This window comes from Pezoporus flaviventris, unplaced genomic scaffold, assembly GCF_033815535.1.
Source record: "Pezoporus flaviventris isolate CSIRO_AGI_PZ_B2104156 unplaced genomic scaffold, CSIRO_AGI_Pfla_v1 ptg000063l, whole genome shotgun sequence".
NCBI classification, from domain to species: domain Eukaryota; kingdom Metazoa; phylum Chordata; class Aves; order Psittaciformes; family Psittacidae; genus Pezoporus; species Pezoporus flaviventris.
Genome location: NW_026892611.1, coordinates 2,520,755 through 2,533,826, shown reverse-complemented (window position 1 = coordinate 2,533,826; position 13,072 = coordinate 2,520,755). Strand labels below are relative to the sequence as shown.

The 13,072-nt window shown below is 59.6% G+C and overlaps 1 protein-coding gene across 3 annotated transcripts in view; it reads left to right on the top strand.

Moving 5' to 3' along the window:
• SMG6 (SMG6 nonsense mediated mRNA decay factor) overlaps nt 1–13,072 on the top strand; it is a 106,972-nt gene extending 93,900 nt beyond the window's left edge. For 2 of the 3 annotated variants that reach the window (XM_061470062.1, XM_061470060.1), the window contains exons 15-19: nt 283–432; nt 7,215–7,368; nt 10,656–10,867; nt 11,120–11,201; nt 12,793–13,072. In XM_061470062.1, coding sequence (XP_061326046.1) covers nt 283–432; nt 7,215–7,368; nt 10,656–10,867; nt 11,120–11,201; nt 12,793–12,923 — 729 coding nt within the window. In that variant the 3' untranslated portion in view covers nt 12,924–13,072. The remainder of the gene's footprint in view (nt 1–282; nt 433–7,214; nt 7,369–10,655; nt 10,868–11,119; nt 11,202–12,792) is intronic. The other variant, XM_061470061.1, reaches the window with a different exon arrangement.

The window sequence follows — 13,072 nt, the reverse complement described above, 5'->3', positions numbered from 1 at the left end:
GGGTTTGATTTTAGAACAGAGCTTGAAGCAGGGCTGCCCCTTCCCTGCCTGGTCACTGCCTTTCCTGCCTGTTGCCTCCTGTCTCACCTTATCATTTCCTGGATGTTCACTATGATTTATTTTGCTTGCTTCTTTTGGATGCTTAGAAAGAGTCACCCATCATCAGATGGTGATGGACCATGCCTGACAGGGATTTGTCTGCTGGAAGGGAAAGAGCAGAACAAGCACAGTCCCCTTCTGACTTATATCCTGTTCTTTTTGTCTTCCTGCATTTCCTGGAAGAAGGAAGATGATGTGAGGATCGAGGCATTTGAAGATGATTCTGAGGCTGAAGGCAGTGGAGGAGAGATGGACATCAAGGAGCTCAGAGCCAAGAAGCAAGCCCTGGCCAGGAAAGTAGCTGAGCAGCAGCGTCGTCAAGACAAGATTCAGGTAGGATGGGCTGTGTGACTGCAGCACCCGAGCTGGCTGAGGAGCTGCTTTGCTTTGGGACGTGGGCTGATCCTGTGGTGCACAGCCACTTCCTTGCCATGCGCCAGGACCTTCAGGATGTCACTGGAGCTTCCAGGGTGTAGGTGCCGGGCGCTGCCTCTGTGTAACCCAGCAGCAAGCTTAGCTGTGGCCCTTTGGGAGAGCCAAGTCAGTGTGTCTGTCCCCACCCAGGGTACGATCTGCCCCGCCAGGCTTTGAGATTGATGTTTCGGGGACTTTGGGACTCCTGTGAAGGGTCCCAGCTTCTCCTTGGAGCTGCCAGCACACCCATAGCTGCCGGATGTAGCGCGGTGTGTGCCAGGCAATGAGCTGTCCCCTGGCCCCGGGGCAGAGGCTCCGTGGCAGTGAGAAATCAGCTTTCCTGTGCAGCGGGGCACAGGCTGACAGGGGAGAGGGTGGGACGTGAACAGCAAGAGTTCATGCAGGAGCCAGCAGCAGGAAAAATAGCCTGTGAGCGGCTGCAGCAGCCAGAGCGCCGCTTGCGGAGCGTTGCCATCGTGATGGGGACAAACAGACGGGATACAGGTGATCCTGTCCTGCCCTTGGCCTCAGCTGAGCACGCTTCCCGGTGGGAGCTGGTGAAGTAGAACGGAGTGCCCTGGGGGCAGATGCCTGGCGATGCACTCTGTTGCTTTAAGAGCCATCTCCCATGCATGGCTGTTGGCTGCCTCGCTCCTCGCGAGCCCTCTTCCTCCAAACCTCTTTTTTTTTCTTGCAAGAAAGCCCAGATGAGGATTTCTCAGCAGAGGAAAAAAATCCTCCCTGGCTCCCCTCCCCCTCACCTCCGCCCTCTCTAATGCCCAGGGCCCTTCACTTCCATAATTCTTCATTTTCCAGCCTTGAACGCAAGCCAGACACATCTGTCTGGCCATATGCGTGAACTCCGCAGTGTGTGCCGAGGTGGTTGTAAAACAGGGCTGCTGAAGGCCCTACTGGGAGAGCGTGCACATGTGTACCCTCGGGCTACTGGCGCCGGGCCCAGAACCACTGCGCTTCGCTTTTCCAAACCCACCCCAAAACCTTTCAGATTTCACCCTTTTTTCTTCTTCTTTTTTTCCTTTTTCATTTGAATTTTGAGCAATTCCGAGCGAGGCGAAGGGAGGGCTCCCCCCCCCCCCCCCACCAGCAAGTCCATTATTGTTGGCAGGTACCTTGGTTCCCATTAATATAAGGAGGAAGAAAAGCAGCAGCGAACTGAGTGAGAGATTGGAGAGATGGGCTGTAAATTAAAGCGGCTTGAAGCCTTCCAGCCTCCCAGGGTTGTTAAGCGGGAGGTGTAAGTAAATTCCCCACTTCCCACTGCCTTGTACAGACACAGCAAACAGGAACTGCACATGTTGAAGGGAGGGCAGCGTGCAGCAGATCCCAGCCCCGGCCACCAGCCCAGCTGCAGCAGGGCCCCCCGGGACGGCCGCTGCCCATTCTGCAGGGAGAGTGGGGGCTGCTTGATGCTGTCAGGGGTTTTCTCCCCCCCAACTTGGCGTGCTCCTCCCTTCCTCCCCAAGCCGTGCTGGGACTGATGCTCGCAGGCAGAGAGAGGTCAAAACGAGGGTGTGGGCAGCTTCAGGGGCTGCACAGCTGAGAGCTGAGGTGCACTTGGAGTCTGAAGGAGCGGGGTGGAGGAAGGAGAAGTCCTTGGGGCTGCAGTAAAGTCATGCAGTGCATTGCTGGGAACAGCCCGCAGCAGAACATGTGTGCTTGCCCCTGTCTTCTCCCTGCCCTGGCACCCACCACACGGCTGAGCTCGGGTGGAAAGTGCTGCCTGGGGAGGCCAGCACAGCATCCACCCCCTCTCTTAGCCCATGAGCCTTGACCTTTCTGATCTTCCAAAGAGATTCTGTGTTTCCTAGGCCCTGCCTTCTCTGTTAGAACCTGTTCCTCTCCTTCGCTGCTCACCTATGGAGTTCCCACATCAGCTGCTCTCTGAGCCCCCCTTTCACTATCCGAGGGACAAGCCACAGCTCCACGTATTCATCCAAGCCCAGCAGATGCAGCTCCTGTCTCAACAGGGCTGAGAGCCTCAGTTCTGCACCCACAGCAGCGTGGCTGTGCCTGCATGGTGGTGGGCTCAGGTCCAGAGAGCCCAGGTGCCGTGGCTGCCTCCCATAGAGCCTTGGATGCTGTGTGCAGGGAGCCAGGGCAAAGCTTTCATCTCTTGGCCATCCGTTTTCTGTCTGTGCCCAAGGGCACTGCGGTGTCATGGCCTCATCCTGTGCTTCTCGCAGCTAAATTCATTGTCTTCTCCCCAGCACTCTCTTTTTCCTGTGCTCCCCACCTCTTGCAGATGGACATCATCCACCTGATGCTTGTCCCAAGTTCATTGCTGCTGCTTACCTGCCCTGCAGGTCCTCATTGCAGCTCCCAATCACATGTACACCTCATGGAGGGGGATTTGATCTTCACTGTGCTCCTTCAGTCCCTGCCTTGGCACAGGGCTGTGGCTCAAGCTTCTGGGGGGGTACAGGTCCAGACAGGAAAATGACAGAAGGGGGTGTCCCTCAGCCAGCACCAGATGTAGAGAGAACAGGAGAGCTCAGCTCCATTCTGCTACATGAGCTTGGACCCCAAAACCAGCATTCCGAGGGGTGGCAGATAGGTCAGAGTGGGGTTAGGTGATAGTCCCTTGTGTCCCTGGGCTGCCCTTTGCTGCTTGGCCCTGGGTTATGGGCTGCCTGCCTCCGTTGCCAGCCTGCCCTTGCCCTCACCGCTTGGCAGACTGGAATGGAGCCACCTACCAGCCCCATGTCACAGCCTGGTGACAGCAGCGATGCAGTGAAAGACCAGGCCCATCCCTGGGTGCTGTCAGCTATTTGGAGGGCCGGGAGCCCATGCAGGCAGGTGGACATGAGGAGGAGGCAGCGGTAGCAGCTTCAGGGCTGTCCCCAGCCGGCACCAGGCCCTGCAGCGTGCTCCCTGCTGCTTGGCCAAGCGCTTGGTCCATGCTGTTCAGCGTCCTTTGTGCCGCCGCTGCGCGTTGGGAGCGGTCGGGTTTCCTGCCCGGTTGAAAACATCCCACCTGAAACATAACAGGCTCTTCCTCTGGATGCTGCTATTGTTTTACTCAGCATTACAGAAGCAGCTTAAACCCGGGACGGGCCAATTATGACATGTCTTCCCCAAAATAACCACGCTGCTGTCCCTTCCGAGCCCACGGCCGCCCCCTTTTAAGATGCAGCCGTTCCTTTTGTGCGGTGGTGCTGGCGGTGTGAGTTCAGCAGCTAAATATAACCGGGTCCCATTCACGCTCTCCTGGGCGAGCAGGGACAATGCACACGCGCCGGCACGCACCTGCCCGGGAGCCTGCGGAAGGCGGACACCCACCCAGCGCGGCTCCGCCACGGCGGCGGCCCCGGGGAGCTACCAGCCACGGGGCACGTTCGCTCCTGAGGAAGACGCTGGGAGAAGAAGCCTTGGGAGGAGGAAGCCCCGGAGCAGGGACTAGAAAGGCATTGTTCTCAGCGCTGGAAAATCCGCCTCCCATCCCTGCGGAGAGAGCGCGCGGGGTTGGGAAGGGGCAGAGGCGCCGGGTTTCTCCCCCCGGTGGGTTGGAGAGGAGGAGAGGTGCTGGCAGGATGGTGACGGCCCATCCGTCCTGGCAGAGCGGTGTGACCCTGTATGACCCATCCCGAAGGCGGTGGAGGGTTCGTCTGGTCCGAGCTGAGCACCAGGCCTCTCCGTGAGCGCGGCGCCTGGAATCTGTGCGCGAAGCCCCCTCCTGTTCCGTGCTTGTGGCGGAGACCCTCGGGTCTCCCCCGTTGGCACTTTAGAGAGTACCTCTTAGCCGCCTGGCTTATGGGGAGACCGGTCCACACTGGGAGCCTTTAGCCAAGCCCCGTTTCCTGGGAATCCCCCAGGTGATTCCAGCTGATGGATGAGCTGGGAATTTGGGACCGTGCGGAGTGTGTGATCTCAGTGCTGCCACCAGCTGGGGGAGCCACCGGCGCTCCGGCCCGGCTCCTGGGAGAAGCCCCCATGGCCAGAGCGTGACCAGGGCTGCGGTGGGAGCAGCTCTGACAGGAGGTGGGACACAGGGAGCATCCTTAGGGAAGCAGGTTGCCCCCGGCCTCAGAGGTCATTGCCAGCCCAGCACTGTGGCTCTGCCGCTGAGCCATGCAGTGTGCTTAACCCCAATGAGACGAGGCTAAAATCTGCCTGTCCTAGAGCACTTGGGTCAGGGTGAGGCTGAAACCGCTGCTGTTTCGACCACAGCGCTCTCCTCAGGGCGTTCTCCCCTACAGGGCACCACCTCCCCGCCCTCACACCGGGGAAACTGAGGCACAGCAGGGTCAGGATGGGAAATGGGGCTCACTGACGGCAGCCATCACAGCGCAGAAACCGAACCTTCAACATCCCCATCGCTCCCCCTTCCTCCCCACGGGGTCCGTTCCCCACGGCCCCAGCAGAAGGGTTAAGGCAGCGGTTCCCCACACATGGGCTCCCTTTCATGCCTGGCGTGGGGCCAGGCGGTGTCCGCATGAATCAGAGGCCACTCCTCTCCCCCCCCCCCCCCCAAACCCCTTGGCCGGAGGCTTCTGCAGCCTTTTACTCACACAAACAAAAATAAATCTCAGCTCCGGCCTCTGAACTCGGCAGAGGCGAGTTTCCCTCTGGCTCCCCGAGCGGCCCGGAGCTGTGCGAGCGGGGACTTGGCACGCTCCCCCGCCGACCTCGCTCTTTCACTCCCGGCGCATCCTGTGTCCTTCTCTCACCGGGCGGCCCGGCGAGCGGAATGGGACGTGACGGCCGGCACAGGCGTCGCGAGCGCCTGCCAGGAACCGGCCGGGTACGGCCTGCGAGAAGCCAGTGCCACACACATGGGCTGGTTTCTGCCCCTGCACCCCCGTGTCCGAGGGGTTGGTGAGGTGCCCTGCCCCTGACGTCGTCTGCACCGGCCGTGGTGAGCTGTTGCGGGCAGGGAGACGTGCTGGAGTGGAGGTTTGGGTCTGCCACCGCCTCTTGCTCTTGTAGGATTGGTGTTGCCCATTGGAGTTTGGGGTGGTTTCAACCCCTCTCCTCCCCTTCCTGCAGTTTTGGGGCCGTTGAGCTCTTTAGCTGCTTCACAACTTCGATCTGGGTCTCTGCATTGGCTGATAGGGCCCTTCTGGTGGAGGTCAGTGGGGACAAATGTCTCCTCTGCATCCCCAAAACCCTGGGGACAGACCCTACCTCCTGCTCTCCTCATGGGGAAGGTGCCAGGATTGACATTTCCCATGCTAACACCCCTGGCTGAAGGCAGAGTGCCGGCAAGGATGCCATCCAGCACACGGCTGGCCACGGCAGCATCTATATGGTGGCTCTGGGGCCATCACAGCTGCCCCTGTGCCATAGGGCACATCCTCGTGCTGATGTGCAGCAGACAGGACCTGGCACGCTCCCTTGCTCTGCCCATCGCCCCTTGGGCTCGGTGGGAGCTGCAGCCCCAAAACTGGTGCTGCCAGGAGGAGGGTGTGAGGCAGGTGGTGAGGTTAGGGTTGCTGCCTTGCCTGGAGGCACTTGGGGGAGGTGGCAGCATCAAGCTTGCCTTGATTTAAAGCCAGATGACAACACTTGGAAATGGATTAAAAACCACTTCTTTCCATGGCCACTGCTGGCCCGTGCAGCTCCTCATTCCAGGGTGCCTCCGAGGCTTTGGCGTGAGGATGGGAGGCTTCAGATCCTCGCCCTGTGCCCCATAACATTGGGCACAACGAGGCTCTGCAGTCACCTCCTGTCCCCAGGGCACAAGAGTGGGTGCAGGCCCAGTCTCACAAGGGTTTGCATGGTGGATGTGATCCACAGCAGTGCTGCTGTGCTCCGTGGGTGACCGGTTCCTATTAGAGGCAACAAACAGCGAGTCCAGGGAAGCTATTTTTAAGCAGAGGAAGCACTAGAATAGCATCCTGAGTTTTTTAAGCCTGTGACTTACTAAAGAGCCCGAGTCCTTCGATAGCGTCAAAAGCAAGATGTGAGCTCTTGGGTCCCATTTTGGCAGCTGGCATTGACCAGAGATCCAGGTGCAACCCTGGGGGGGGGGTTGTTAGTGAGACCCAGCAGACCCTCCCCATGTGAGTGTGAGCGCCTCTGCTCTCAGCCAAGGACAGGACTGTGAGTTTCCAGGGCTGGAACCCACCTGGTTTCCCAGCTGGATAGAGTAGGAAAAGGCAAAGCACATGCAGGAGCTGGTGGGACAGGGAGTGAGATACTCAGCCAAGCATCCCCACCCCACAGACCTCCCCTCTGGCTGCCTGCTCAGGGTCCCCTTGTTAGGATGCCTTTGGCAGCACTTGTGTGTCCCAGGCTGGTTTGTTTTGGCTGTTGTTGCCTTGAGCTGTTTCCATGCGGAGCCCCAGAGCCCTCACCCTCCAGCCTCGCTTTCTCCCTGCTGTTTTCTATCAGGGTTGGTCTCTTGGCATTGATGCAGATGATCCTGGCAGCTGCCAGCCCACAAATGGGACAATTCCCAAAACACCTCCACTTTTCAAGGCTGGTCCCGGTTCTCCGTCGAGCCGGTTTTCCTGTGCTCTCTTGGAGGCTTTTGCCATCCCATTCACATGTGCTGTAGCTCTACAAAAGCTGGTATTTGAGGCATACAGGGAGGTTGGATGCAGCCTCCAGCCGCTCTCCTTCACACAACGCCCTTGCTGCAGGAGGTGTGCGTGCCACCAGGCTCATCTTCTGCTTTCAGAGTCCACAGGTCATAGGGCTGACGTCCTCCTTACTCATCGTGTGTCCTTCTCCTCCAGGCTGTGCTGAAAGACCAGAGTCAAATGAGGCAGATGGAGCTGGAGATAAGACCTGTCTTCTTGGTGCCAGACACCAACGGGTTCATCGACCACCTCAGCAGCTTGATAACGCTGCTGGACTGCAGGAAGTTCATCCTGGTGGTGCCCCTCATCGGTGAGTAGAGCCAGTGCTATGGCAGGGGCTTCCCCTCCTCTCTCCGTGCCCATAGCGCCTGTGTGGTCTGGAGCCTGTTGGCTCCTGCCATGGGGCTGGCCTCCATCCCCATCTCATCCCAGCTGTGGCCAGCATTCGTTCGGACCATGTTTCCCTTCTCCCTTCCTGCGCGCAGCACTCAACAAGCTCCTCTCCTCCTGGTGCGTTTGGGGGTGCCAGGGGTTGGGAGAGGCGGGCGGGTGTTAAATGGGATTTGGAGGGAATTCTGGAGGGAGCGAGGAAGAGCAATTGTTAAACAATCAGAGCAGATAGCTTATCCCAGCTGAGCTGGGGCTTAGGCAGCCTGAGCAAACGGCCAGCCTGGGTCCCAGCGTCTCCGAGCTGCTCAAGCCCGGCCCTTCTTTTTATCCTTATAAAGCTCGCAGTAAAACACAAGCTGGTTCCCGTTATTGGTAAACATTCACCCTGGCAGATAACAGCCCTGCTGCTGGGTGGTCTCCCGGGGTGGCGGCAGGATTGGGTTGGATGCCTTTGCTGGGATTGTTTGATCCGGGCTGGAGGTACCGTTCCTCCGGCCAGTGTCACTCCGGCACCCGGCGTATCCCAGCTTCCAGCCTGGCATTCAAATGATCCCAGAGGGCAGCAGGACAGGAGCAGGGATGAGCCTCACGTAGCCCACAGGCTGCCCCATCCCCGTTGCAGCCCCAGGAGGTCGGGGATCAGCCTCACGTAGCCCACAGGCTGCCCCATCCCCGTTGCAGCCCCAGGTCAGGGATCAGCCTCACGTAGCCCACAGGCTGCCCCATCCCCGTTGCAGCCCCAGGTCAGGGATCAGCCTCACGTAGCCCACAGGCTGCCCCATCCCCGTTGCAGCCCCAGGAGGTCGGGGATCAGCTCTACCCCATGGCATCCCCAGCATCTGGGTAGTGCTGATCTCCCGGCCCGCAGCACACAGGGGTGCCTGCCCTCCGAGCCATGATGGGGCTTCCTTCTCAAGGCCTGGTGTCCAGCAGACAGCTCTGCCTGCCCCAGAGCCAACGTCCAGCTGCTGCCTTTCCCTATGGAGTGAAGAGCCTGGCTCAGGAAGGATTCCTGGGGCTGAGGACAAGACCTCTGGATGCGGGGAGCAGGGCTGGCCACCTGCCCAGCTCAGCACGGGAGCTGCCAAATAGCTCCATGGCTTGGCACTGCAGTGCCAGGGCTTTGTGTGGAAGGCAAGGAAGGCAATAGCACCAGCAGAGCCTGGGCAGCCTTGAGGGCTGCAGAGTGTGTTAACACCTGAGGGAGCTGGGACTTGTCCTGAGCCGTGGCTCTGCCTCTTAGTGTCTTCCTGTGGTTGTCTTGAGGCTTCCCCATCCAAACCCCAGCCAGGGGCAGCAGTCCCAGGAGAGCTGAAAACCCTGGTCCTGTCCTTGTCCGAGATGCTGCTGCCCTCAACCTGCAAAAGGATCAAAGGGATCCTGGCCTGCTATGGGCAGGAGGAGCAGCAGACTGAGCACCTCCAGTGTTCTCCTGGCCTGCTGCCTCCCTGCACAGCCCGTCATAGCGGCACGGAGTAACTCATCTCCCACTGCTGAAGCACCCTGAAAACAGTGACTCCTTGTCCATGCTGCTTGTTGGTCACATTCCCCCTTGTCCTCCAGGAAAGCCATCAATGCTGAGACCCGGGTGCAGGCAGGAAGACCCCATCCCCAGGGATAAGCCAGGGGCCCATGGGTGCTGAGAGCAGAAGCCCTGGCGCCACGTCCCATCGCTGGACCAGAGATCCACATGGGACGCTCCTCCCTGCTCTTCCCCGGGATGCAGCAAGGGGTTAAGCACGCAGCTTCTCGTTGGGTTTGTTTCTCTTGCTCTTTAACCTGCTCTGTGCTCCTCGAGGCTGACCCCACCATGGAGAAGCCAGGCCTGGTGCAGAAGCACAAACAAGCCTCCCCTTTGAAGCCTGTTTAGCTTGGAAGCAGGAAGGCGGATTTCGGGAGGGAATACCAGCTTTTCCTGTTTGATGTTCCGTTCTTGCACGGCTCCCCCCACCCCGGGCCCGGGCGTGCATTGTGTGGAAATGGCAGCATCAGGTCGGTAGCAAGAAGAGTCTTTGGCCAGCAAAGAGCAAAAGCAGCTCCATGCAGCTTTAATTTGAATACCCAGACAGTGAGTGCCAGCCTCACCATGGAACAGAGCGATCACGCAGGCTCCCCGGGCAGTGATTCACAGCACTGGGGAGAGGCCTCAGACCCCGAGCTCTCTTCCCCGAACCCCCAAGGAATGCATAGTTCCCACTTGAACTCAGGACTTGGCTCCAGGCTCGGAAACAATCTTCAGAAATGAAGCCATGGCTAAAACACACGCTGTGCGCGCAGAGCCTGCCTCGCGCACACGTGCGCCCCAGCCCTCGCGCCCTCCCAGCCAGGGATGCTCCTGAGCACATCTGGATGCACCCTCATACCCGCCTCGGGGGGCATCTTGCCCCTACCCTGGGATCAAGGGGCTTTTCCAGCAGAGCGGGTCCCTCGTGGAGCTCTGCAGGGGTCCCTCGGGCTTCTGCTGGGCTCAGGGGGCTGGAGCAGCAGGACAGGAGGCTCTCAGTGGGCTCCAGGGAAACAGGCTGGGAACCTGCCTGATCCCAGTCTTAGGTTTGCTTCAGGCAGCATCTGTCAGGCCAGATGCACAAACGCACATGGGTGAGGTGTTAAAGAGAGTGCTCCTGAGAGGGCAGCGACAGGTGGGAAAATGGGGCCAGGACTTGTGTGGGAAGCAGTGCCAGGGTGGGAGCTGCTGGATCCCACGTGTGACCGTTCCCACATGCACCCCTGCAGCAGCTTTCTGTGTCTCAAAGTAAGGACAGGGAGCTGGGAGGTGCAGAGCCGAGCAGTGCAGTGCAGGGCAGGAGCAGGCTCCAGGAAGCAGTGGTTTCCCAACACCCTGGAGCACGCAGGGATGTGCTGTTGGTTGTGCTGCAGGAGCGTGTGGGGCAGGGGGCACAGTGATGCTCCCAGTGTCTCACAGAGCACAGTGAGGTGTCCATAGGGAGTGTTCCTCCCCACTGCAGGAGCGAGGTGCCCGTGCCGTGGGGGCTGAGCCAGGTGACCCATGGAGGTGGAAGGCAGCAAAGCTTTTCCAGACCCGCAGCCAAGTCCAGGAGCACAGGGACACTGCAGCAGCTGAACCCAGATTTCCTGAGCCAGCTCCCAGTGCCCCGGCCCCGAGGCCTTGGCAACTTGCATGCTCCAGCAGCAGGTCACGGGAGCACCTTGTCCCATAGTAACTGTACCTCCTCTTCCTGTTTGAAGTGATAAACGAGCTGGATGGCCTGGCCAAGGGCCCGGAGATGGAGCACCGCGCTGCAGGCTATGCCCGCCAAGTGCAGGAGAGAGCCAGGAAGTCCATCGAGTTCCTGGAGGAGAGATTTGAGAGCCGGGACAACTGCTTGAGGGCTCTGACCAGCAGAGGCAACGAGCTGGAGTCCATCTCCTTCCGCAGTGAAGACACCACTGGCCAGCAGGTAAAGGAGCATCCCATACATGGGGGGCAGTGCTGCTGAGGGCTGGAGGCTCTTTGCCACCATCTCCTTGTAGGGGGGAAACCAGGGGTTCTGGGGTCCACGAGCTCTGGCCAGGGGGTGGCTCTGTCCCCACCTCTGTAGGCTCCTGCGGGCTGCGTGTGCTTTGGCTCAGAGCAGCCCTAGCAGGGTGTCCTGAGCCAGTGCAGAAGTTGTGATGGGGATGCAGGTTTTCATCCTGCCCTTTTCTTCCAGGGAAACAATGACGACCTGATTCTGTCCTGCTGCCTCCACTATTGCAATGACAAGGCCAAGGATTTCATGCCCTCCAACAAAGGTAGGACACCCTCACATCCTCTCTGTCCCTTCTCTGCTGCATTCCACAGACTCTCCTCCTTCCTTTCTCTTTGGAGCTGATGATCTCTCCCACATTTTGCCTCTTTCAACACCAAGGTGCCACCTCCTGCCTCCCAACAGCCCCAGGCTGTGGCCCTCCCCCTGCATTGCCAAATGTGCACCTCACTTGTGCTCTGGGGATGCCGCAGCCTGTGAGCAGCCCACTGTAAATGTCCACGGAGCTATTCCTTGGTGCTGGCAGCAGTGATGAGCGGCCGGCAAGAGCCTCGTCCCCCTGAATCGTGGTGCCTCCTGTCCAGGTCCCTTTTCCCTCCCAGTGCCAGATTGGCATCAGCCACGTGTGCAGGGATCAGCCATCCCCCAGGCTGTTGCCAGAGCAGTGGGAATGGGAATCGCATCAGCAGCTGCCCAAGAAATCAACCCGCATTTGTCAGTGCGAATTCTTAGCAGCTTAACTTGTCAGATCCACAGAGAAACCGTCACCAAATGTTTATGTGCAAATGATGCTGAATTTTGAAATCATGTGGATTATGGGGAATGGGGCCTGACAAGCTGACAGCCTCTGGTTTGTAACAAGGAGGCGCGTCACCAGCGCGGAGCAGAGGATGTTTATTGTTACACAGTTCTTAAAGTGTCCGCGTAAAACCACCCCATCCCTCTTCCAGCAGCCCTCAGCCCCAGGCCTGGCCTTGCTCTGAGCCCCTGCTCCTCTTCCTCATGCCACGGGCCCGCCAAGGTGCTCGCCCTGCCATGCTCAGCCCCAACACCGTGACCGTAGCCCGCGTTCCTGGCCACGCTCCCCTTCCCCTCGTCCTGCCGCTCCCTGTGCAGCCAATCTGGGCCCATGTTGGGCTCCCATAAACTCTGTTTTTTCCATTCCCGTCCTGGCTCGGAGGCACTGTGTTTCCTGTGCTCATAGGAACAGTACTCTGGTCACAGGACCCAGCTGCTTACACATACCCCATATGCTTCCCCTGCTTCGCACACACGTAAGCGTGGCTCCCACATCCCAGCCCGGCACGTTGCGTGCGGGGCAGCTCATCCATCTGGGGGCAAGATCCCTTCGGTTCTTTCTCAGGCTTCGGCTCTCCCTGGCTGGCTGAGCCCCAGCCAGGAACGCCTCGGTGTCAGTGGCCACTCCAAAAGAGCTTCACACACACACAAAAAGAGAAGGGGTGGTTTTAGATCTTATAACGAGATCACCAGAATAATAGCACCAGCTTCCTGCTGGAGCCAGGGTCGTGGGACGTCTTCCTGGCCTGGCTCAGGCAGAGGGGACCTCCTGTTCCCTGCCGGGTGCACCGCGCCGTGCGGGCAGCACGGAGCCCTTGGTGCTGCTCCACGGCCTTCCCGGCCCCAGCGATCACAAATCATCCCCCAACCAGCACTGGGAGCGGGGAGGAGGCAGCTTTGGGATGCAGTGCTGCCTCCGAGCCACGCTGCCAAGGAGCAGGGAGCTGGGAGCGCTGCCGGGTGGCCCTGCCATGCCCAGGGTGCAGCACCCAAGGAGGACGGGGACAGGGCGGTGTGGGATGGTCCCGAGCTTCCCGCTGGTCTTCCTCTCGTTGCAGATGATCCCATCCGTTTGCTCAGGGAAGTGGTTTTGCTGACGGACGACCGGAACCTACGAGTCAAAGCGTTGACCCGCAACGTGCCGGTGCGGGACATTCCCACCTTCCTCAAGTGGGCTCAGGAGGGCTGAAAAGGGGCCGAGCAGCCCCCCAGAGCGAGTCACGCACGCAGCCTGTGAACGGTGGCAGAGCGGCTTCAGCCGCAGCACCACCGCCTGCCAGCCCACCATGAACAATGCACGCCACGTCTTCAACCCACCCCAGAATGGCCAAGCTGAGA